Below are 25958 nucleotides of genomic sequence, written 5' to 3'. Positions count from 1 at the left end.
TCTTAAACTATTAAAGCTACAGCAATTTTAATAAGCTCATTAGAAAGATGGTTAAATTTCCTTTTAAATAAGCTAATTTGTATTACAAAATAATAATTACAAGTATTTTACTTTGTGGCCCAAACATAAGGAATAGCAAGTTTCTAATTTTTTCCAAAAACATTTGACTTCATTTTTCTCAAAAATATTATATATGAAAAAAACGTGCACTATTCATGAAAAACATCTACATACAATTACCTTTCGAAAGGTATACAATGCAATGGGGTTATTTTAAAAATTGATGCAGAAATCTGTGATTAATTGCAAAAAAGTAGGCCTCAAAACAGCGTCGGCATTATGAAAGGAATTCACCTACCATAAGAATATTGTAACATAGTGTGTTGAGTGGTGGGAGTCTAAGGGACCCGCCGCCAAAAGGGAAGGAGAGGGAGTTAGTTGTAGAAAAGTAAGGAGTGGACACGCACCTACCGTCCGCCAGGGCCCGAAGACCAATTGGTACAATATTTTTTTGAGCTCATTATTTTTAAATCTTAATTAACTTGATTATTTAAATTTTGTATTTTAAAGGAAACTTTAACTGTTTTATTATTTTAGTTTATTTATGGTTTATATAACTTGTTACCCAGCTGGCATCATTATTTAATTTAAAGAAATATACTTTGGTTTGTTCAGTTTTGATATGCGTTTTTATTTTTTATTTATTTGATATATCACCACCTCTGAGGACAACCATAACGTTGCAATATAACTGATCAGAATCATCAAATCCAGTACGATTTTTTGCAAACGTGTAATTTAATAATTATTTAAGAACTATATTCAAAAGAATAAAATTTACATTACAAATAATAATAAAAAATAAAAAGAAGAAAATGGTGTATGAGTGTTAGGTACCAATTCCGAAAGAAAGAATTTTCGTTTAACGAGTTCAGATCTGTGTGCTATTCTTTAGTTAATTAAAGAAATATGCCAAATAATGTGAATAAAACACAGATTTTCTTGAACTACACAATAAACTTTTGGAATTAACAGGTTGTTAAGAGCTAATGAATAAGCCGAAAGTGGCTATTACAATTCTGATTCCATCTTCTTGAGTTCGAGAAGGAGGTCAATGGATGGGCTAAAGAAATTAAATGAGAGCCACACTATATTGTTTAGGAATAATCAAACCAAAAATAGATAAAAATAAGAAAAAAAAATTCTATATATTGTAAATAAAAATTTGAATGTTGGTTTGTTCAAAATCTTAAATCTCCAAAAGTTCTTCACCGATTGCTTTGAAATTTAGACACATAGTTGCATTCGATTACGGGATTGTTTTTAAGTAACTGTTATATAGATGTCACACCAGTGACAGGTAAAAACATGTTAAAAAAACAAACAGTGCTATCTGTACGTAAAAATATCACTAAATATTTTACGATTCCATTTCAATGTTTCCAATCGCATTGTTAAATTGAATGTTTCTAGATTTCAATGTGCAAATGTGCTATTTAGCCCTGAATCCACAGGCTACAACGTTAACTACTTTTTTCACGTTATGTCAAAATGAAGCTTTTACGAAAACACTGCTGTATTCGAAAGTGCCTAGGTATTATACATGGAATGAGAGTAGAAAATCATTTGAACTACGCAAACGAGGAGAGCGAGTAGATGGACAATCTAGCATATTTAAAGGAACTACGAAAGGCAGACTGTACACCTTGCATCCCAATCAAGATGAATGCTTCTTTCTTCGCAAGCTGTTGGTAAATGTGCCCGGTCCAATGTCTTCCAGCAATCGAGAATGGCTGAAGATAATTTCCGTCGAATACGCCAAGAAAATTCAAATATGAGCATGGATTTCACAGCATAAATCTACAACGAAGCGTTGATAATGATTGAAGATTTGTGCTTAGAAATAGCGAACAAAATTCTCAATAAATCGGTAATGCCATTACCGAATCGATCTACTGCTGCTTCGTTCGATATAGGATTGAAAGGCATTTACGATCAAATAATGGAAAACTGTCAATAACAGGGTTGGAGAAATCTTCTTAGATGCGCCAGGAGTAATGGTAAAAGGTTTCTAATTCGATTGTTTTTGACAGCGATTGGCTACAAAATGAAATATCGTTAGCTCTTGCGTCGCCAGGAATAGATCCATATATCCAGACTGAGCGACAACAACCCGTGGCCGGGTGCAGCTAGTAAAAAATAAATAAATACATAAAATAGATAATTAAATAGAACAGTAATAACTGACAACTAAGGGAAGGGATTAGCTATGAGGTTAGCATACTGGACTCCCACGCGGAGGTCCCGGGTTCGAATCCAGCAGCTAGCCCTTAAATTTTCTCTTCCTAGGAGCTTCTTACAGCTCACTGTCCGGTGATGGACAGTGTTGTCTGTAACGAAAGAACACTGTCCGGAGGCCGGCAGTGCACTGGAAAAAGCTCCGGGCGCTAATAACCTCAGCTGTTGATGCGCCAAAAAAAAAAATAAAAAAAAATAACTGACAACTGAAATAGATAAAAAAGGAAAACTTAAGATGAACCAGAAATAATAAAATGAGTTAAAAAACAAATATAAATAAAATAAAATGAAACTAAAATTAACTGACGAAGGGTCTTTTGGAACTCAGCTTTGCAACACAGCGTAGCGTGGTACTGTTTTCTTCGACATGTTAGCTTCTTATTAGTCGTGCTTTTACACCTTACGATCAGATCTGATGCAAATTTGGGAAGCCTCCACCTCAGGTTGTAATAAACTCTTTTAATTTTCCTTGTCCAAACGAGCCTGTACTTTCAAAAAAAAAAGTGGAGCAATCCGATTCTTTCATATTTTGTGGTCCATTTTCCTCCTTAGTCGTCTTCAAATATTTTGGAGAACATTGCTAGCCTGCTCAAAAGGGCTCTAATATTGTGCTTTGTGATTTTGTGCATACATCTACCTTGCGATTTACAAGTGCTGTTAGAATATGTTTATGTTTGGTGATTTCATGTTAGTTTAGTTAATTAATTTCTGTTTTCGTTAAGCGGAGTAGTTGATGTTTATGTTCTGAACTTCTAAAGTGCTATCCTTGATTTAGGTATATTATTTGCTACCACTATACCCTTTAAATTTTGTGTTTTCGTTAACTAAAAGGGTCGTGATTTGATTATGTTTATAAACTTCTGCAAACCGCGAATTAAAATTCTTGTTTCAGTTAAGACGAAACAAAACTACCTATATTTCGATTTGCATCTATTTTTTTTTCTTTCATTTTCGAAAAAATAGCCAAGTTTATTTCATTATTTTAGATTACAATTAGAGTATCATTGCAGTATAAAAGATATTTTACTATTTTTTATTTGTCTTTAGCGATAGAACCACCTTTTGCAGTCCTTCAAATAGTTCTCGCTTAAGAGTAACGACTCTTATGATCAACATGGTGCTGGAAAAGCAAGCAGTCGGCATAGGACATAAATTACAATTTACCAGAATTAGTTGCTACAAAATTTTGACTTATAGAAAATTCAACGAGTATCGTTTCAGTTTTGGGTATTATTAGAATTTTTTTTTAAAGAGGACACTATTTTCATTGCAAAATTTAGTTGGTGAACTTCTAATCTGAATAGTAGAATAATTAAATTTGGACTTTATTTATTTATTTATTTATTTGAGGCACATCAGTCAATAATGGCGCCCGGAGCTTCTTGTTTGCAGAGAGTGCACCATTGGCCTCTGGACCAAAACTGACCATCACCTAACAGTAAGCTGTAAGAAGCTACAAGGAAGAGAAAATTTAAGGGCCAGCAGCTGGATTCGAACCCGGGATCTCCGCGTTGGAATCCAATACGCTAACCACTGAGCTAATTCCTTCTTCCATGGATTGTTTGAACAGTTTTTTAAATGTGTATTTTCATTTGTTGGAATGTTTAATTTCGTTTTTTGTTTTTTAGTAAGTTGAGGTTAGATGTGTCTGTCTACTTAGACCAAAAGCTAAAAACGATCTTTCTAGTCGCTATACACTCAAACCTGTTTTTGTGCGGTGGATAGGGACCGAATAAAAGAAAACGCATAAAAAAAATTGCATAAAACTTCACGAGTAACCTATAAGAAATAGTTTTCGAAACAATATTAAAAAAAATCTCACTTATAAAATAACTCATAACCATAACTAGCAATTGCTTTTTTAAACGAAATCAAGACACGAGGCTTGGCAGCTCTTCGAATCTCGCAAAACCTTTCGGAGCCTGATTTAGAAAAAACACATGCGAACATTGTTAAATATTTTAATTACATATGTATTTATTTTATACATACGAAACTGCAGATGTCCTTTAATGTTTATTTGCGATCAATGCATTTTTGCATTGCTACCCAAAAATTCAATCGCAACATTGTATTGCACATTTTATTCGTTGACATTGAAATTATTGTCAGTTCAATAATTAAATTATGAGATCGCACAAAAAAAAAACGCACAAATAAAAAATCGCATAAAAAAGGACCGCATAAAAACAGATTTGAGTGTATTTAGACAATGTTTTAACATTTGTATTTAAATCTATTTCTGATAGATTCTTTAAAAAATTATAGCAAAGATTGATTTATAATTTAAATAGTTAATTCAGAGAAATAATTAAACAGATATAATACTTACGGGTGTACTCCTTCAATGTCGAAATAATGGAATATTATGCGAACTCTATGATTAGCTGCACCATGGAAAAAGTAATGACATTCAGTTTCCCTTGGGTAGAGGCCAGGGAAATTTGGACTGGTAAATTGTCCTTCCATTGATGAGCCAGCTTTGTATCTGAATGCACAAGGATAGTCGTCGACTTGTTCACCACCGCGCATGGCAAAATCTGTAATCAAAGAGAATATAAGAATATTACTAAAGTTCTTTTCGCTGGTAATGATTATTATTAGTCTAAGTGGTGAGTCCCTGCTCTGCATCTTCCAGAGTCTTTGTAGAGCAAAATATTGGCTACAAAGCCCTCTGAGTGCGCCCAGATTCCTGAAGAAGTGACGAGTCCAATTCTATTCAAGAAGCACGCTGAACAAAAAGTCCTTAACGAGTTACACCCACACCAAAAAGCAGTAATTTACTTTAAAAAAAAACTATCTTAATTGAAGATTAATTGAATTGATTTGCAGCTCAGACGACCCTTACACTGTTTAAAGGTATAGAACTGGGAGTGAAGAGTGAATATTGAATGATGCGCTGGCCGCTCCCTCGGCGATGGTCAGTACTTAAACATCAGTGAGTGATGTGATGACTCTACTCAGCGGCATTTTTCAAAGAACTATATTGATATAAATTATTATTATTATTTTTTTTAATTTATTTCGTAATTTACAATCTGTATACATTGTATACAATCAGTAAATATGGAGAGAGTGATGAACTGGTGCGGGAGGAGAGAAACTACCCAGCGGTAGCACTAGAGAGTTCCTATAGAGATAGGAGAGAGGAGAATACGAGGAGGAGAGAGGAGAGATAGGAGAATAATAGCGGTTAGGCCTTCAGCCTACAAGGAAGTCGCGGGGCCATTGACGATTCAGTTGGCGAGGAGTATTAGGGATGTCATAGGAAGCGAGAGACAGTACAAGAGGATTAGAGCTAGTCGATAGAGTAGTATGGAACTTTTGGTATTTAGTCTTGGCGAGTTGGTCTATAAAGAGAATGTTGAGGTCGTTGTGAAGAGTGAGGTCAGACACCGTAGAAAGGAGCGTCAGCTATCTGTCGGAGGAGTTTTGATTGAAAGTCCGTATGTTTGTTGGTTTGACTGAACCCCACAGTTCTAGTCACTTAGGTTTGAGAATAGTACTGTATATTAAGCGTTTGAGTTCAATGGGTAATTTGGAGCGTCGTCCAAGAAGTCTGTAGAACAGCTTCGCACGTTTTGTCATTGCTTGTCTTTTAAGTCTATTCCCAAGGTGAACTAAATTATAAATTTAGAATACATGAAATATTTGATTAAAAAAATTAACTTTAATAAAAATGATTTAATCCAAGGACCAAATTCCAGATGAAATTATTCACAAGCAGCATCATCATCACTAGGCCTTTTTTATGCATTCAAAGAAGAGGTTTGGAAAATATGAAATTATATCTGAGGAAAGTAATCAGGGCATTTATAAATAAAGTGAAATATAATGTTCAGATAGATTTGTGTTTTGTTATTGACACTTAAAAGAGTCAGGGCCATTTAAAAGCATTACTGCACAGAATACTATAAATGTACAGACAATTCTGAAAGCAACCATCTGGTGCACAGCCTCAAAAAAAAAGAAACAGTGTATAATTCAAAATGTAATAAGTAGATGTAGAAAAGCAATCGACAAAATAATGCATGCGTGCTATCTAGGTGGCAGACCAAAGGTTCGTGGGTGGCTAGAATTGAAACCATTTTAGATAAAACGTATATTCTAGGTTATTCTTATTTATGAGTACAATTTTCTACCTTTGTATGTTGTTTTTTTTGGAATCTAGCTAGAATCTTTTTTCGCAACTAGAATGTTAATAAAACCTAAGGAAAGCATATGATTGTGATTTATCGGATTTAAAAAATAAAAACTAATCAAGAATATTCTTCCGAAGTCATGAAAACAGTTCATTACTGTTTCATACATTTTGCAGGCTACAAGTTGGGGCTTCCGATAGCGACTGTACTAGCACGATTGCTCTAATTGTTGGTATTGACCGCTAGAAATCGCAGGAATAACAATTTTCCGTTTTAATTTAGTTATACTGATAATTCGTTTAACCCAATTTTTTGATCACGTTTTATATTTTTTAAAAAAGACGTTTCAATTTTAAGCTGTCTTTATTTTATATTATTGAGTTTTACTAACTTAAAAAGAGAGAGGTTGGCCACATAGTTTCTCTAAAAGATTCTCGTAACTCACATATAGTGTCTGTACCAAGACCAATATATAATTGGTTCTCTCAACTGTACAGCTGGTACTTGGTATTGATCACAAGCATGAGAAATTGAGTTGCAATAGCTACTTATTTTTTTTTCAAAAAAATTGTTGTTTGCTCAGTAAGAGATAATTTATTAGAGCGCTATAGATAACTTCTTGAACAATTGAACATCAAATCGTTCACCGATAAGAACTAGATAAATCAATTCCTCAATCAGCGGTTAGATAGATTCTCTTAATAAATTTTCGTGTACCTCATCATGTTTTCGTTCCGATGCATTTCATTCAAAGAGGAATCTCAAGAAAAATAGCTGGACTCGAATCCTGGACCTCCGAACCTGAGACCAGTTAATCTGATCTCTCATGATTACAAGCTAAAAATAAATTATGCGCTTAACATCGTGGATAGTATTTCTGGATTGATTTAAGAACGAACAAAAGCAAGCAAGTGAATGGAGCTTCTTCATAACTATAGAAGTTTGTATAGTGAGCATTTAAAGTTAAGCCACCTTACGAGTTCTACCAACCCAATTATCCTCATAGGCATTTTTGTTCCGACCACTATCTGACAATTTATCTACATAGCTGCTGTACTAACTATCCATCAGGAACTATGAATTCTAACTATGCGCCAATGGAAAGTTTTTCAAAAAAAAAATTTCGTCTAGAACAGCGGTTTTCAACCTGTGGGTCGCGACCACGGCGGGGGTCGAACGACCAAAACACAGGGGTCGCCTAAAGCCATCGGAAAATACATATTTCGCAATTCGAAGCACTTTTTAGCGATAAAACTGAGCTGCAGGAAATAGCTTACTTGGTGGACATCTTTGTCATTTTGAATGATTTAAATTTATCACTGCAAAGGACCAAATGCAACGTGCCTCGATTTGTCCGAAAAAATTAGATCATTAGAAATAAATTGGATAAAAATAGAATTTACATGTTTCCTACATTATCTGCCTTCTTTGAGGAACATGACATTGAGCCAGACAAACAAAATTATGATGATAACTTCTGTGAAAGAACATTTGCACATTAGATTAGATTAGATTAGATTAAATTAGGGTGGCCTCAAGGCCTGCGCCACCGCTACCCCTATGGATCTATTGTGGCTCCCCGGCTTTAGAGCTCACCCTCCAGACCCGTCCGTTTAATCAGACTCTTAATTCTGGAGAGTGGCTCCTGGGTAAAGCTCTCAGGCCTTGGTTTTTCCTCCCCGAGAAGTAACATCCTTAGCCATACGAGCCCCTCACACTGACACAACACGTGCAGTGCCGTTTCCTCCTCGTCCTGACAGAACCTACAAAGGCTATCATCTGCCAGGCCCATGCGATGCATGTGCTTTCTGAGCCTGCAGTGGCCCGTTAATAGGCCTACAATTATCCTTATGGCCCCACGGCCTTGACGGATTAATTCTGCGGTCAGTCTCGGCGAATAGCCTCTGCAGCACATGCTTGCAGACAAAATTTCATCATACTTTCCTAATCTAACTGACACCCAATTTGCACTTGCCAGAAGTCCATTCACAGTGAAAGTTGAAGATGTTCCGGAGTTTATTGACCTAATTAACAATGATGCAGCGAGAACAGATTTTTCTACGATGCCACTGACAAAATTCTGGATTAACTGTTTACAGTTAGATCCTATTCTGTCTGAGACAGTGTTGCGCCTTCTTCTTCCTTTTCCAACAACATATCTTTGCGAAACAGGGTTTTCTAGCTTGCTAGTAATCAAGTCTAAATACCGAAGTAGACTTGTTGTTGAAAATGATCTTCGCTGTGCTCTTGCAAAGACAACCACAACCATCACACTGAATTTGGCTGCATACTGTTGTAAAATATTGCACTGTTGTATAATGTTACATTACTGTTGTTATATTTAAACCCATGCTATGCCATGGTGAAAATTTATTGGAATTAGTAATAGATATTTCTCAATTTATAATTAAATATTGTTTTTGTGATTAATCACTATGTTTAAATTATGTTTGATTTGTCGCAATGAGAATAATGCATATCTACATTCCGAATCATAATTGTAGCAAAATTACAGTTATGAAGTAGCCACTAAAATTATTTTTTGGTTTGGGGTCACCGCAACATGAGGAACTGTATGCAGGGCCACGGCATTAGAAAGGTTGAGAACCACTGGTCTAGAAGGATATATAGGAACTCCTTTTCAACCCTATCTGGACTCACAATCGGCTGAAGCTGATTTTCGCCTGTTATTCCATTCCAGAAGTGAAAAAAAATACACGCATAATGCAAAACATTCAACTGAAGATGAACCACCCTCTAGATCAAGGGCTTGGACTATTAATCAAACAAAATATTTATAGGAATTGGCAATAATCTTTCTTCTCCTTAGAATTATGAATCAGAAAAAAAGATGTTGAGTACTCTACACTATTTATTGTATAAATTTATAAGTTTTACCCAGAAATTCTTACGAAACCTCTTCATTTCTATACATTAATATCATTTAAAGCAATGTTTTTTGCTATTGGCTCCGAAGACATTCTCCTTATCGTAGAACCCTGGTACACTGCGTACCCATTTCCACAGCCTTGTAGACAGTTTTAGAAACAAGTTCCTGTCTGAAGAAATACAGTTTGTGTTGAACTCCAGATATAAAATCTTATACAGGCATATACTACAGCAAGCACCTTGGTATTGTCAGAAATTACATTTCAGTTCAAATATAAACAAGATAAAGCTTCTGAGCCAAATTCGCGTAGCCAACCTCGAGCGCCAGAATACTATTTAATAATGAAAAATTTATTTTTTGTCAGTGATGAGAAGTGTAAATTTTGTGGCGACTGGCATTCACTGACCCATTGTTTAGTGGAGTGTCCGATATTCGATGGCGCAGAAGAGATTTAATCTCCGCATATTTACAGTCGAGTCCAGAAATTGGACTGAAGTATTTTGCAATTTATTTTTATTGACGATCACTTCTCAAATTAATACTGTTTTCAATTTTTTAGTCAAAATTTTGAATTACAGGAAATTGTTAACCAGTACTTGGTTTTGTTTGCTTCAGTTTATGTCAAGTTATCTATTTCTTTCTTTCCTTTGTTTTATTTATATATTTATAGAATCTCTTTGCTTTTAACTTAGTTTTTTATTTTCATTTAATAATTATTAAGCTATTAATCTGTAAAAGGCGAAAGATTTATTCGTTTTGAAGAGAGACCAGAGTCGCCGGTGCTTTTCTCCATTTATCTGAATGACCTGCATCATGAAGTCGGTGGAGGTATATATCTAGGGGGTTGGAATATCCGTTTGTTATTGTATGCAGACGATGTGGTGCTGATGGCTGATAGGCCAGATGTGTTGCAAAGGATGATAGACGCCCTGGGTAGTTATTGCAGAGTGAATTTAGCAAAGTCCAAGATAATGATTGCTAGAAAGAAGGGAGGAAGACACGCTGTCAATGAAAAATGGAATTTAGAAGGAGAAAACATAGAAATAGTTAACAGATACAGCTATCTAGGAGTCTGCCTTACACCGTCTCTCTCCTTTGAATTAACGATAAATTGCGCTTGTCTAAATTCGCCATCAACTGCACTTGGGCAAAATTAATTAATAATTGTAATACCCCTATTAATGCTAAATTAAAGGTTTTTTATGCAACTTCCCGCTCGATAATGACATATGCAGCCCAGGTTTGGGGATTTAAAAAATATGACAGTTGAAAAATTGCAACGGTTTTTTTGTGAAAAAATTGTTTAAACTGCCGAAAAATACTGCAAATTATATAATCGAGTTAGAAACGGGCTTGAACTGCATGTATGTGTATACATTAGGACTCCAGATAATATATGTTTTAAAAGCAATAAAAATGTCTGATAACAGATTACCAAAATTAATAGCCCATAGAATTTTATCTAATAAAATGTTATGGTGGCGAGACTGGGAAAATCTGTGTATACAGCTGCAAGTGCCACTATTTCAAATAGAAAACACAGAAACTTGGAAAGGTAATTTGGCACTTCTTTTACAACGTATAAGCGAAAATGAGCGATTGAATGCTATATCCAGGGCGAGACAGGGACAACACCACATTGTTTACCCGAAGCTGGTGTATGACAGATGCGATTACCTCTATAGCGAAAAGTTTGAGGATGCACTGTTGATTTTGAAAGCAAGGTCAGAATCGCTAAATTTAAATTACAGACCGTTTGATCCGGGAGCCTCCCAAACTTGTGCCTTATGTAATTTAAATGAGGTGGAAAATATTGTACATTTTATTGGAGTTTGCCCGATTTTGGCGCCTTACAGAGTACATTATTTAAAAAAAAGAATCCTATCCACAGATGAGGTCTGTTTTATTTTGAACGGAGACAACTGGCAGAATTTGATTAATTACTTAAAAGAGGCACTGCAATGTAGGAAGGCACTTGTTGACGAGTTTAATTATTGATCTTTGTTTTTTCAATTTTTATATTATTTTTTAGCTGCAGGAGGGTTATCTGATTGTATAAGATAAAGAGGAGAAAAAGAGAAAGGAAGAGTGAATAAATAAATTTCTCTTTTGTAAAAATGCAACTCGGCAGACGGATATTTCCATTGCCATTAAGAGTTTTTTTTATTCTTTTTATTTTTATAAGGAATTTGATTGTTTATTTCGTTTTTTATCTTTTTACTTATTTTTGTGTTTATAAGAATCTTTTGGCAATAAACTCTATTATTATTATTATTATTATTATTATTATTAATCTGTAATAATTTATAATCTTACATTTTGGTATCATTAGTCGTAACAATTAATTATGAATCTTTATTATATTAATAATTACTTATATTCATATTAAGTATTAATCACTTATTTTATAATGGTTTAATGTTTCTTTTGTACGTATATTTGTATTTTGAGTTAACTCCTTGCTGGATGTTTATTGTTTTCTTTAATCAATAAATAAAATAATAATAATGTACATTAATATCAACGATTATCAAAAAAATACATTTTCGTGGACTGAATAGAGGCAAAGTGGATACTTCGGTTCTTTAGAGAATAGAGATCTTTACTTTTAATTTGATGCGTTATAAGTGCGGCTTTGATTTCACTTATTGTTAATGTCTTAAATTTTAACCTCTAAAATGTATGTAGTTGATCGAAGCCAAGTTTTTGATCTTCAAATACTTTTTTAAACTAATGAAAAAATGACAGTATCTTTTCTTTTCCAGAAAATATTACGGTGCAATTAGAATAACTACGACGAAATGCTGCTAACAGATCTCACTAATTACAGCATCTGTATTCCAAATACAAGCTAGCCATGAAGTAGCATTTAAAGTGGACAGCAGCGCTCAACGATAAACAAAGAACATTTCAGTTTGTGATGAAGTGTTGAATATAAATCAGAATTTCACGTAGCTTGCACATGTTCGCGTTGAACTAACACGGCCACAGATGACCGTCCCCTTAAGGAGAACCTAATTTGTGTTGGTGTCCCATTTTCATAAAGCCTGGTTCTCTGGCTTTTCTCTGAATCATTTATTAATTAAATTATTCTGAGAAGAAGTAAATGGGGCAATTAAATTAAATTTTTGTCCTAAAAAAAAATTAGCCCAACAAACGTTGTCTTAATTAAAATAACAATTCATTTTTAAAAGACAGATATTACAGTTGAAATTAACTCTTTACCATGGCTGAACATTATCTTGAAATTTTATAAAACAAGATTATTTTAGATTTTTGTTAACTGCAATTACTTACTTGTGGTAAAATGAAATTTAGCTCTAAAACCTCGGGCATGCCTGGACGAATGTATTGCGGTAAACCTTACAAGTAACCGTGGACCGTTGGACATAATTGACTTTGGTATGGTGACACCGCAATAGCTGTCGATTTTCTCCATTCTACCGTCAAGAATGACGAAAGCGACAACTCTGTCAACACCTTCGCAACTGTAACAAAATAATTTTAACTATGGTAAATATAATCGTTAATTTTGTTGTTATTGTTTAAATGCGTGTAATAAATGCACTTTGGAAGGGATTAGAATTATTCCTCTTACTAGTTAGATTACTTCGATAATTGTAAGTTAAAGTTGTATCCTTATACAAAAAGATCAAATCAAGAACAGAACTGTAGGAGACCACAGTTTTACTCAAAACAAAAGGTGTACTTAAATGCAACTGATTACGTAGATATTAGGTTTACTCGTAGATTCCGTGATGATAGTGCTCCCCGCGCAGGTATCACCGAAAATGTCAACGGATATTTTCTGATAGTCAACCTTCTCAGAAACTCTAAGGAAACAGGAAAATGCAACTGCAATACTGGCAATGAACAAGTGACTGAAAAATATAGTCTTAATTTCAGATTTGCCTGTAATAACGTGTCATTGAGGAAGAATCAGTTTGCTATCCTGTCAGATAAAATAAAGATAGTTCATCGGGAAGTGGGTGTTACTAGCGCTATAGATTCAAATAGATACCTTCTTTTTTTTATAGAGAGCTTAATGTTAATGCTTGTCTATTTTTCTTGTTCAACTCAGTCTGTACATAGACAAACGGTTGACATGGAATCCCCCCACACTAGACTGAAAAGACAAGAAACTAACCAACGCTACAAAACTTCTCGCCAGACTACTTGACAAACGATCGAAACTCAACCTACACAGCAAAAGACTCTTATATCTACTGTTACAGCGACCTATTTGGTCATACGGCATCGAAGTATGGGGATCGACTAAGCGTTGCAACTCTCTACTTCTCCAGACATTACAGTCAAAAATACTTCGCGAAACTTCTTAACGCTCCGTTCTATGTATCTAACCTCACCATCCTTAATGACCTCAAAAATCCCTTTCATTACAGATCTTGCTAACACTCGTTTTCTCAAATTTCATTCCTCTACAGCAGCTCGTCCTAACCCACTCATAGAACACCTACCTACCTTCTTCCACATCACCAGCTAATCCTCTAAGAAGATTGAAGAGAAAATGACCTCGCGATGTACTCTCATCATGAGAGCAGTTTAGCAAGAGCACGATAATGGAGTGCCACCACTGAGTGCCTTCTCCTATCCATATTCATGCCATTGTTATAATTATATTTCCTTGTTGCAACAGTAGTTGCAGTTTCGTATTTCAATGAAAGATTTTTAAAAAAAGTCAGTCTACAACATTAAATTTAAAAGAATTACGATGAGAGGCGAATTACTCTATTTTGAATTTTACCCCTTGGGTTGACAGGGAGGTAGAGTTGTGCTCACTATGCAATTTAAAGACCAGAGAGGACCTAGTTTATTTTTTGGCTATTTGTCCTCTCTTCGCAGAATTTAAAGTGCGAATCCTTGCCTAACTTAAGAGAATTTTTAAACTCTACTAACTGTCTAAATCTTATTAATCATGCTCGCTCTGCCTGGTTGTATAGATACCAATTGATTCAAGAATTTAATTATTAGATTATGAAGATGTACATGCACATTAATTTTATTTGTGTTTTTGTGGCTTTATTTTTAATTTTCTCTTGACTTTCCCCGTGAATGTTTATTATTACTTCGTAGAGAAAATTTTTCTTATTGTATTTATAAAATAATTGTGTTCTCTTTTCCTCATTAGTGATGATTTTTGTTTAGTTCTACTCTCATTTCTATTGAGTCATTTTTTGTTTTATTTCTACCCAATTATTATAAAAAGCACCTGACTTCTGGCTGACGGACTACCAAGCCGTATACGCTTTTGTTTGGTGTTTTCCATTCTAAAGTTTGTAAATTAATTTCAATAAAGGGTCTTCTTCTTCTTCTTCTTCTTCTTCTTCTTCTTATTATTATTATTATTATTATTATTATTATTATTATTATTATTATTATTATTATTAATTATCGTTATTATTATTATTATTTACTTGCAATGAACATAGGTAAAGTTAGGAATGAAATTGCAATCAATTAAAACTTTTTGCCTAATATTCTTTTTGTTGACAGGCGCAATTTAAGTCAAATCAAACTAATGACTTAAAAGGTCTTTGACGAAATCATTTGCCGTGCATACTGACGTCTCGTCAACGTCATTTTAAAGTGAATACATGGAAAGGCATTTTTAAAATTTCTTTTCTTTCAACAGAAATGGTAACACAGAAAGAAGTTTCAATATTATTTATTAGTCACGTAACTGCAAATGCTGCACCAAAATTACGATGAAGCCACCAATAGCCCAGAAAACTGTTTAACAGGCATCAATCTGATAGGTGGTAAGTCTCTTGGTGTGCTAAAAAATTGATCCATAAAGTCGCTCAATCTAAAATCTTCTTTATATTTATATACGGCTTTATTTCAGAATGCATTTAGGAGACACCTTGAATAAGACCCTTTATTATTTATTTATTTTATTTTTTTACCCGCATTCTGTGACAGAATGTGTTCCTTACTTTAGATAGATAGATAGATTAAACTAGGGCGGCCTCAAGGCCTACGCCACTGCGACCCCTTTGGATCTATTGTGGCTCCCCACACTCTAAAGCTCACCCTCCAGACCTGTCCTTTTAATCAGACTCTTAATTCTGGAAAGCGGCTTCTGGGTAAAGCTCACAGGCCTTGATTTTTCCTCCCCGAGAAGTAACATTCTTAGCCATAAGAGCCCCTCGCACTGACACAACACGTGCAGTGCCGTTTCCTCCTCTTCCTGGCAGTACCTGCAAAGGCTATCATCTGCTAGGCCCATGCGATGCATGTGTTTTCTGAGCCTGCAGTGGCCAGTTAATAAGCCTACAATTATCCTTATAGCCCTACGGCCTTGACGGATTAATTCTGCAGTCAGCCTCGGCGAATAGCCTTTAATGAACTCAAGCCACCACTCTTGAGACCTACTCTGCACCCATAAGTTAATGGCCGCAGTCTTCACACACTTGGGAACCTCAAAACAAGGCTCCGGGCCAACGAAGTTTCCCGCAGAGCCTTCCCGGGCCAATAAATCTACCGCTGCGTTTCCCTTATGACCTGAATGACCAGGTACCCAAACCAGAAAGACCTTATTTTGGTCACTAATTTCCTCCAGGGCACCCAGACAGTCCCAAACCAGCCTTGAGTTGACCTGGTAGGAACTAATAGCTCATAGAGCAGCCTGACTATCCGAGAAAATTACGACCTTAGAATTAGTTATTCCTCGTCCGACAATCTCGGTAGCACAGAACCTAATTGCAGCTTGCTCAGCCTGAAAAACTGTAGCTAGTTTTCCTAGGCTAACCGAAAAGCTACATTTCGGCTTCACCCCGTACACTCCCGCTCCCACACCCTCCTCCATCTTGGAGCCATCAGTGTACCACATCGGATCTCCCACCACTGGGGGTCCACGTCTCCATGCCACCCGGTCCCCAATGCAGACTTTGAAAGGCTTGTCGAAGTTATATTTGGGAGTCATAAAATCCGAAGGCAGGCCCAGTCCTTACCTTAATTTGATGTATATGAAATCCATTATTAGAAACAATGGATCCAAATTTCTGTTTACAGTTTATCTCAAAGCTTAAAATTATTCTTTTTCCAGACATTACGAAGAATTCCTTATTTTCAAGGAAGCAGCTAAGTTTGAAAAGCCTAAAAAAAAAACCTCTCTTGGTTTAAAAAAAAAAAATAAAGTGACGTGAAATGAGAGAAAGAAGGTTATGCATGAAATGTGTGGAATTTCATTACAATGTACCGTCTGAATAATATGTAAGAAAAATGTAAAGGCAGTCTAAGTATCAGATTTCTTCCTAACTTTGTAGAAATGAAAGCAAATCTTAGCCACAGTTGGACACTTGGCTGTAAAATTTAATAATACACAAGAAAATGTTTTTAATTCTTACAGTGGATAGCAGTAGGGATGTGGAGGAATTAGTAACGCTTAGCTGGTATTCTGAAGGAGTTCTCATGCAACGCATCATAACAACGTAAGACTCCTTTACTTTCAGAACTAGTTCTTTATTTTCGCACCCTATCTGGAAGAACTCTTACTCAAATATCATTTGTCTTATTATAAACTTTAAATACAGAAGTAGGTTGAGCAGACTTCATGGGCTTTTTGTCCAAAGTGGTTCTGACATGTTAAAAATTCATTAAGTAGAATTTTTTGTTTCGAAGCTTTTGTTTAACTATTTTCCAGATAGAATGAAAGAAAACAAAGCCTATATGGGCAGTCACAATATCCAAACAATACCAAACTAACTGATTGGCACGTCCTACACCCCATTAATCACCTTTCCAAACAAAGGTTACCCACACTATTTTATCTCAATATTTCACTCAAACATATTTTTTCCGTATTTATGATTTATTGTTCTCAATTTTTGCACTTTCTCATAAATGTTAATAAGTTACCTCATCGCTAAGTCGAAACTCGTAAATCACCATCTTTTACTTGGTCTTTTATAACTTGAAGTAGGCCTACATAGTTACTTTTATGGTATCATCGATGTCGAAACATTTTTGCTCCAGATCTGCTTCTCTTTCCTTCATGATAACTAGTCTCTGCCTCTCCACATATTCCTTATCAGAATTCACTGCCAAACCAATTCAGGCTATCTCTCAGACGGCATTCTTCTTTTAAATCAGCGTTTCCCAACCTTTTTTTGGCTCGCGTACATCATGCCAAATTGTACTACTCCGTAAAAATTATTGTATTTCGTGAAATTTGTCTTACGAGGGCATTATTTTACAGATACAATGTATCTGTTACAAAGGAGTTCAAGTTCATGTTCACTTTACAAACTTTGTAAAGTGTAAGATCTTAGTTTTAAAACTTTTTTTAAATAATTAAAAATTGTGTAAGTATTTTTCTCTTCAAAATTATTAATTATTTTACAAAGTTCTTCTTTCGGATTATTATATTTGTGCCCAAATCTTCTAAATTAATTTCTTTTAAGCATTCAACTGCCTACCTCTAAGTACCAATTAAATTTAATGATGCTCGGATAGAGCTTACTCATTACAATCAGTCTCTTTAAGCAGATTTTGGCTTAGTTTTCATTCAAGCTCTGTCACATGATTTTCTTTATCTTTTATTGATAATGATGTAGCTTTTCCTAAATTTTCTTTATAGAAGGAGTTTGAAATTTGAAGGATTTTATGTCCGCCATTATTGATTATTTTTCGAGTACCACCAACGAGCAACTCGCTGGTTACCACAGGTTGGGAAACGCTGTTTTAAATTACTGAACCATCCTAAACTTCTTTTTTTTTTAATCTTTTGAGCCGCTGATTCTTCGACACCTGACGGAACACAAAATTACTTATTTTGTTCCATTCTTGTTTTCTTTAGACACTCTTTAGAGTGATCAATTCTTCCACTTCTTCCTCTGCAAGGCTTTTTTTTTTGAGTAGGAAAACAGTTTACTGCCCTATACTTTTATCTTTTTTATAAGTAGCCCTGTTCTACAGCAGAGTGCACAGAGTAATGCATTCTCCCAATCTCTTTCAGTGACGTCTATAATACTGTCCACCCTCAGCTTTATCAGTAGCTCTATAATGCAACATAAACGAAGAACTTCTTTATTGGAAAATCTAGTTAGAGGTTCGGTTCGCTTTGATGGATAAATCTTTGCTTTATCCGTCACAGAATACTTTTATTGTATCCCTTGCCGGTTTTAGAAATTCATGAATAGAAATAGATGAATCAGTCACTTATGGGTCAATCTCGCACTATACTTGCAGACTTAGTAAAAAAACAAAAATACAAATAAACACTACCAGAGTTGGCAAAATGTATTGCTAGACGAAAGGGAAGTCAAAATCTTTACACAAGACTGATATTATTCTTAATAAAATCTGGTGAAATGAATCATGGTCAGAGGTACAATAAACAATACGTGCTATGACGAATAGAATATAGGAATGTAAAGCCTAAAAATAATCATGATATAGCAGAGAATTTCTTTCTGCTTTATCCAAAAAAGCATTTGGACAGTTGAATCCACAAAGCGTGTTGCTAAAAAGACCAAACTCACACGAACAGTCTCAAAAGCTTTCCGAAGTATTAAGGAATTGTTGGGTCCATTTTTAGAAGATTGCAGATGGATTGTCCAATTTCCTTCTATTCAGCTTCATTTTTCAGCCTAACTAAACTGTATCTCAAGTATTTTAGTGCCTGCATTTAAAATAATTTTTTGTACATCAATTTGATTCAGTGCATGACCATCGTGGTAAATGGTAGAATTATTAGAAAACACGCAAAAGTAGAATTACAAGGTACATTTGATACGTTACAACATTCGCCCTTTCTTTGTCGAGAAAGAGTATCTCCGCCATTAAGAAGATGAATGAACATTGCCCATTCTACCACTTTGAACTAGAAAATTAGATCAGTTATTCAATCAATGCGCTGCAATTAAATAACTAATTTAAACTCATTTTCAAGGAAATATTTTGATATTATTTAAATTTTAAATACTAGCTCAGTAGTTGCCCGCTACCTTGGACTTTACTTAGACCGAAGACTTTCTTGGAACCCCCACTCTAGACTATAAAGAACAGAACTAATCAGACGCTATCAACTACTTAAAAGACAGAAAGATCAAAACTCCCTCTAGACAACAAAAGACTAATTTATACTTCTATTTTGAAACCCATCTGGGCGTATGGAATAGAGCTGTGAGGTTCAACCAAACGCAACATACCTCCAAAGGATTCAATCCCTTCAATCTAAAATACTTCGAACTATTGTACACGCTCCATTTTATCTCTCCAACCTGGACTATACACACTGACCTTAACATTCCTTTTATCACCGAAGTTGCTAAAACACCGTACAGAAAACTCCACTTCAACCTGCAATCACATATAAATCATCTAGCTAAAAAAATCTTTCTTCAAGAACTCTTCCTGATAACCCGGACAAGACGCCTTAAGAGACAGTGGCCTTGTGATCTCCTCTCAAGTGAAGAGAGTGACTAATAGCCTAATACTAACTTTTTCATGATATAATAGAAAGTAATAAATTAACTTCACTAGTAAATATTCAATTTAATAAAAACTTAGAATCAAGTTTTGCCGTGTCCAGAGAAAAAAAATAGTAAATTTATTTGCAACACGCTTATTAAATTCTCAGCCTTTACCCAAATGCAGTTTATCCGGCTCATAAATTTAAAAATATGTAAATCTAAATCATAGAACTTCCTGCCTCTAGATACCATTGCGTAAACAACACATTGCTAACAAAGAAGTCGTAAACAGAGCGAGAAATATGCGATTCGTGTAGTTTCATGTGGAAACTAGATATATGTTCTGGATATATGTTTACATCATAGTTCCTACTGAGTTTGCATTATAAATTGCATTAAGCCAAAACTAGTTGGATTAGATGTAATTTGTTATTTTATGAATGAATAATGTAAGCACATAAAACGTAATATATCAATGGATGTGAAATTGAACATAATTTACTTACTCCTTAGGCAGTTCGTTTGGTGCAAATAGAGAGAAATCTGTGAAGACCAGCTGTATTCTCTCTCGACCGCTGCCAATGAACTCATATTGACAAGTTGTCTTCGGCGGGTATGGTCCAGGAAAACCTGGCGAAGTAATGCTGCCATTTTTCATTATATCGCTATTTAATTTCACGTCACAACTTGGTCCTGAAAATGAAAAGGAAAATTACATTAATCTCAAATATTCATTAACAGCATACTTAAAGATAGATTCAATTTTTTATTAAAATCTGCTTAAGAAACGTCTGGCATTTAATCTCTGCATCATATACGAGGTCTGTAAATTAAGTAACGAGACTGATTTTCTTAAATTTTTTTGTTCAAAAAGAATTACAATTCTATATTGTCACCTTCAAAATAACTTTCCTTCTGAAGCCACACAGCGCTGGAGACGTTTCTGGAGAAAAAAGTCACAAGGACTTAAGTCAGGTGGGTTTGAGTGCGACCCAGAAACCAAGCGCCAGAGCATGGAGTGGCACACTTCAACCTCTCCAAGGCCGAAAAAAGCAAGGATGGCGAAGTCGAAGATCAAATGCATGCTGATTTGTTTTTTCGATATCCACGGAATCGTCCACAAAGAGTTTCTACCTTAAGGTCAAACGGTCAATCAACACTTTTACCGAGAGGTTCTTGAAAAACTTCGAAAAATGGTCATTCGTGTGAGACCAAACATCAAGAACAAGTGGGTGTTGCATCACGATAATGCTCCTTGTCACACAGCAATTTCAATAAACGAGTTTTTGGCCCAGTAAAAACATTCCTGTGGCTCCTCAGCCTCCTTATTCGCCTAACTTGGGACCTTGTGACTTTTTTCTTTTCCCGAAGTTGAAAAATCACCTCAAGGGAACTCATTTTGGGGACAGTCGAAAACATTCAAACGGCTGTAACCGACCAGCTGAAGGCTATTCCAGTATCGGAGTTTCGAGCACTGCTATGAGGAGTGAAAGAAACGTCTCCAGCGCTGTGTGGCTTCAGAAGGAAGTTATTTTGAAGGTGACAATATAGAATTGTAATTCTTTTTGAATAAAATTTTTTTAAAAAAATCAGTCTCATTACTTAATTTACAGACTTCGTACTTTCGAAACCACAAATAAGCAAAAACTGTTGCAATTGCATAGTTTCTCGTTTCGCTAATAAAAATAGTTACTGTTCTAGGCTTGAAAAGGTAGTCTTTTTATTGAATAAGTTTGTTAGTCTTTTGATCGACAGCACGATTCTCGGAACCTCTGCGAGTGATGAAACTCAGAATAAATACAGTCAACAAAAAAGTTGGACAAACAGAAAATATAGAAACTTACTTAGCCCTTTGAAATGAGGTTCTTCAGTAAAGAAGAATCAATTGTATTGACTAAAAATGATAACAATGTAATCACGTAAGACAATAATAGAACTGTAATACTACGTACTTCAATCTTTCAGTTAAATTTTAATACTTCACTATTTAGACAGCGTAAAGGACTCTAATATGTAGAAAAACGCCGCGGGGAAGCGATTATACAGCATTATCATAATTACCACTCCACTGCTGAAGTTTCTTTGGTTACAATGCTCAAATTGGTTTAGCGCTTTCCAGTACTTCAGAAGATTGTAAAAACAGTTTATTCTTTTGTTGAATTATTCAAATAAAGCAAAAAATAATGTTAATGGTTTAATGCAAATTTAGTACAAGAAATAAACTTTTCAAGCTTATTTTTGGGAACTTTAGGACAAAGACATCATTTCATGCTGTTTACAATCCATTATTTAGTAATTTTCAATATTTTGATTATTCTCTGATCTTACAGTTTCCTAAAATAGGAAGTATGATTAATCTGTGTAACGTTTTGTGCAATGTGCAACAAAATTGAACATTGTAATTACTCTATTGTATCTGTCCCATTGTCATTACCAAAATTCCCGTGTAAGTCCCGCTATATCTGTATATACAGGGTGATCCAAAACGCACCAATCGCTTATAAATTTTTAGGAAAGCGGAATTTCGAAAAAACCCACTATATGTTTTTTTAAGTCTAGTTTTCAAATTTTCCACCCCAAATGCTGTATCTTTATTTTTGGCGGAGTTACGGCCAAAAACCCACTTAAGGTTTCATAAGGACCACTGGTTTTGACAATGATTTTGAAAACTACATAAAAAATTGTGAAAAATGACGTTGACCCCGTTTCGTTAAAAATATCTTGCCAGGGATGGGCGGGTGTTGGTCTAGTGGTCATGAGCATGGTTTTGTAAGTGGGAGATTGCCAGTTCGAATCCCGCGGGTGCAGTCATTCACAATACTTGATACATCATAACACTTTTTTAAAATAAAATGTAGTCATACGTGGGATTCGAACTGGGGACCTCCCACTTACAAAGCCACGCTCTTGTTCACTAGACCAACACCCTGGCAAGATATTCTTACCGTAATCATAGGTCAAGAAGTCTTGCATACTGGGTGCATTAAAATGATGTGATGATTACTTTTATTAGATGATAAAACAAATTTATCCTGATTCTCCCATAACCATTACATTCTCTACATTCTTTAAAATCTTCAGTAATTATTATTATTTTACTTTGCGTCAAAAATAACATTTTTTGCAGTCAGAGGACCTTCCAAAACGTGTATTTCTGGTGGAAAATTAATATTGTAAACCGTACACGAATAGAAAAAATTGTAACTTTGATCTTAAATATCTCGACTAATATTAGGGATATCGAAACGGGATTAACGTCATTTTTCATAGTCTTTTATGTAGTTCTCATAATCATTGTCAAAACTAGTGGTCCTTATGAAACTTTAAGTGGGTTTTTGGCCGTAACTCCGCCAAAAATAAAGATACAGCATCAGGGGTGGAAAATTTGAAAACTAGACCAAAAAAAAACATATAGTTTATTTCGTTGGTTTTTCGAAATTCCGCTTTCCTAAAAAGTTATTAGCGATTGGTGCGTTTTAAATGGTTCATCCTGTATATATCTGCTTCTCCAGTTCTGGCTCTTAGTTTCTGTAACTCAACCAACCCACATAGCCACGTAAGTTTTCAATAATTATAAAGAATTTATTGTATTTTATTTTAATATTACTGATTTTCTTTGTTACTGAATCTCTAAATTGTTTGTATTTGTGTGTTTGTAATATCCAGGCCCTGAAGAGGACAATAGATTTGTCGAAACGTTGGCAAAAAGACGAGTTGTTTTTTATTTGACCGATTCCTCGCCAATCTTGAATCCTTAGTTTAATAATTTACAGTCACGAAGCCTATATATTCCTATTAAGCACTAAACCTAACTTTTTGTATTTGTTTCTTTCTCTCAATTTGTATTTTATTGTTTAAATTCTCTGTTGTTGTAATATCAACTCTTTTTACAGAGCGATTCCCTTATAGCAACTATAAATTGAGGAATGAACTGGAAAAACGAAGACAACGGTCAGAGCTAAATTTTTCATGAAACTTGCTTTCGAGCTCCTCGTTTCGAGTACTAAAAGTGCCCTACACATAGCAGGCTTTTCTTTTTTTTTTTTTTGGAATTTAAAAAGCTAAGTAGTGTTAACTTAATAATGTACAGCGTAGAATGGAGTCCACCTAGTATGATGGTAGATCACAATTACATTCTAGGTTGGAGGTTATAACCTACATTCTGCAAAACTCTTTACAAGCCACATATTATTTGAAAAGACTATTTCTTGGACATAGCCGATTCATTTTTCTTTTCATAATTTTATTCCTGATGAATCACGAACTATGACAAAGAACTGAAATATTCGAGTTCTTGACCTGCAAATGTCTGATATGTGCAAATGGCAATTATTATACTGGAATCTCAGTAACATTAAATCTATGTATCATCGCAAAAGACATGCATAAAGTACTTATTTAGTTATGTAATTTAATGAGATGAAATAAAATAATATACTATAATGCAACGTTCATGAAATAAGATTGAATAAATGCAGCGGGAAAGACACATTCATTAAAAAGGGTTATGAAGTTCGAAATTGAAAAAAAAAAAAAATATTATTTTAATTAAAAGCAACTAAAAAAAAAGTGAAGTTGCAAGAAACCCATTAAGCCTTTTTATTTGCAAATGGCTAAAGCTTGGTAGGCTACTTAACTCTTTGTTTCAATACTTTTAACACTAGCCTACTCTTAAGCCTAAAATATTCCTTTTTCTTGCAACCATTTACTGAGAGTTTACAGTTGGTAAGCTACTTACAGTTTCTATTGGGTATATAAAGACAATATACACTGCTCTTTCAAACAATATCCAAACACAAGCAATTCTATGTTTAAAATAAATTTAAAAAGTACTTAAAATGGAAATTCTTATTTTTGGTACTTTTTTATATTTACATGTTGCCAATAGGCAGTTGTAAAGTAAATAAAGATAGTTATAGAGAATATTATAATACGGTATTATGTTTGTTTTATATTATGTATTATACAAAGAAATACCTATTTTTCAGGCAAGCCTTCCTAATTAGGTGTCGTGAACGGGGGCAACAAGAAAACGTACTTTACAATTTAATTATCACATTATCTATTAAATAAAATCCAAGGCCTAGACCGAGAATCGAGCCCAGTACCCACAATACAGATTAACTTAGCGGCGGTAGCCTTTAATCGCTCAGCTATCGTGGTGGGGTCATTTATACATACGAGGGTCGTTTGAAAAGTCCGTGCAAAAATAAAAACTACTTAATTTTTTGGTGCAAACCTTTTTTATTTTTCAACATAGTCTCCTTTTAGGCTTATACACTTCGTCCAACGCTGCTCTAGTTTGTTGATCCCTTCCGAATAATAGGATTTGTCCAAGTCTGAAAAATAGCCATTCGTTTCTGCAATCACCTCCTCGTTTGAATAAAATCTTTTTCCCGCCAGCCATTTCTTCATATTGGGGAACAAATAGTAGTCCGAGGGAGCCAAGGCTGGAGAATAGGGGGGATGTGATACGAGTTGGAACCCTATTTCCATTAATTTTGCGACCACAACTGCTGAGGTGTGAGCTGGTGCGTTGTCGTGATGGAAAAGGACTTTTTTGTGGGCCAATCGTGGGCGTTTTTCTTGCAGCTCGGTTTTCAAACGGTCCAATAACGATGAATAATATGCACCTGTAATAGTTTTACCCTTTTCCAGATAGTCGATGAGGATTATTCCTTGCGAATCCCAAAAGACAGTCGCCATAAACTTTCCGGCCGAAGGAAAGGTCTTCGCCTTTTTTGGCGCAGATTCCCCCTTGGTAACCCATTGTTTAGATTGTTCTTTGGTCTCAGGAGTGTAGTAATGTATCCATGTTTCATCCACAGTGACGAAACGACGCTTAAAGTCCTGCGGATTCTTCTGGAACAGCTGCAAACCGTCCTTGCAACACTTCACACGATTTCGTTTTTGGTCAAGCGGGAGCAATCGCGGCACCCATCTTGCGGATAGCTTTATCATGTCCAAATGTTAATGCAAAATATTATGTACCCGTTCATTCGAGATGCCCAAAGCACTAGCAATCTCACGCACCTTCACTCTTCTGTCATCCATCACCATATCATGGATTTTATCAATGATTTCTGGAGTAGTAACCTTAACAGGGCGTCCAGAACGTTCAGCGTCACTTGTGCCCATATGGCCACTCCGAAAATTTTGAAACCACTTATAAACTGTTCTAATCGAAGG

At 35.0% G+C, this 25958-nt stretch overlaps 1 protein-coding gene across 11 annotated transcripts in view; it reads right to left on the bottom strand.

Moving 5' to 3' along the window:
* LOC141462335 (suppressor of lurcher protein 1-like) overlaps nucleotides 1-25958 on the bottom strand; it is a 418108-nt gene that overhangs the window by 59222 nt on the left and 332928 nt on the right. For all 11 annotated transcript variants that reach the window (XM_074144106.1, XM_074144108.1, XM_074144104.1 and 8 more), the window contains 3 exons: nucleotides 20276-20462; nucleotides 12628-12818; nucleotides 4631-4838 (listed from right to left, as the gene is read on the bottom strand). In XM_074144106.1, the coding sequence (XP_074000207.1) occupies nucleotides 4631-4838; nucleotides 12628-12818; nucleotides 20276-20462 (586 nt within the window). The remainder of the gene's footprint in view (nucleotides 1-4630; nucleotides 4839-12627; nucleotides 12819-20275; nucleotides 20463-25958) is intronic.

This window comes from Rhodnius prolixus, unplaced genomic scaffold (genome assembly GCF_049639745.1).
Source record: "Rhodnius prolixus isolate KJV_2025 unplaced genomic scaffold, Rpr scaffold_36, whole genome shotgun sequence".
In the NCBI taxonomy this organism is placed as follows: domain Eukaryota; kingdom Metazoa; phylum Arthropoda; class Insecta; order Hemiptera; family Reduviidae; genus Rhodnius; species Rhodnius prolixus.
This window is presented reverse-complemented; position numbering and strand designations above follow the sequence as displayed.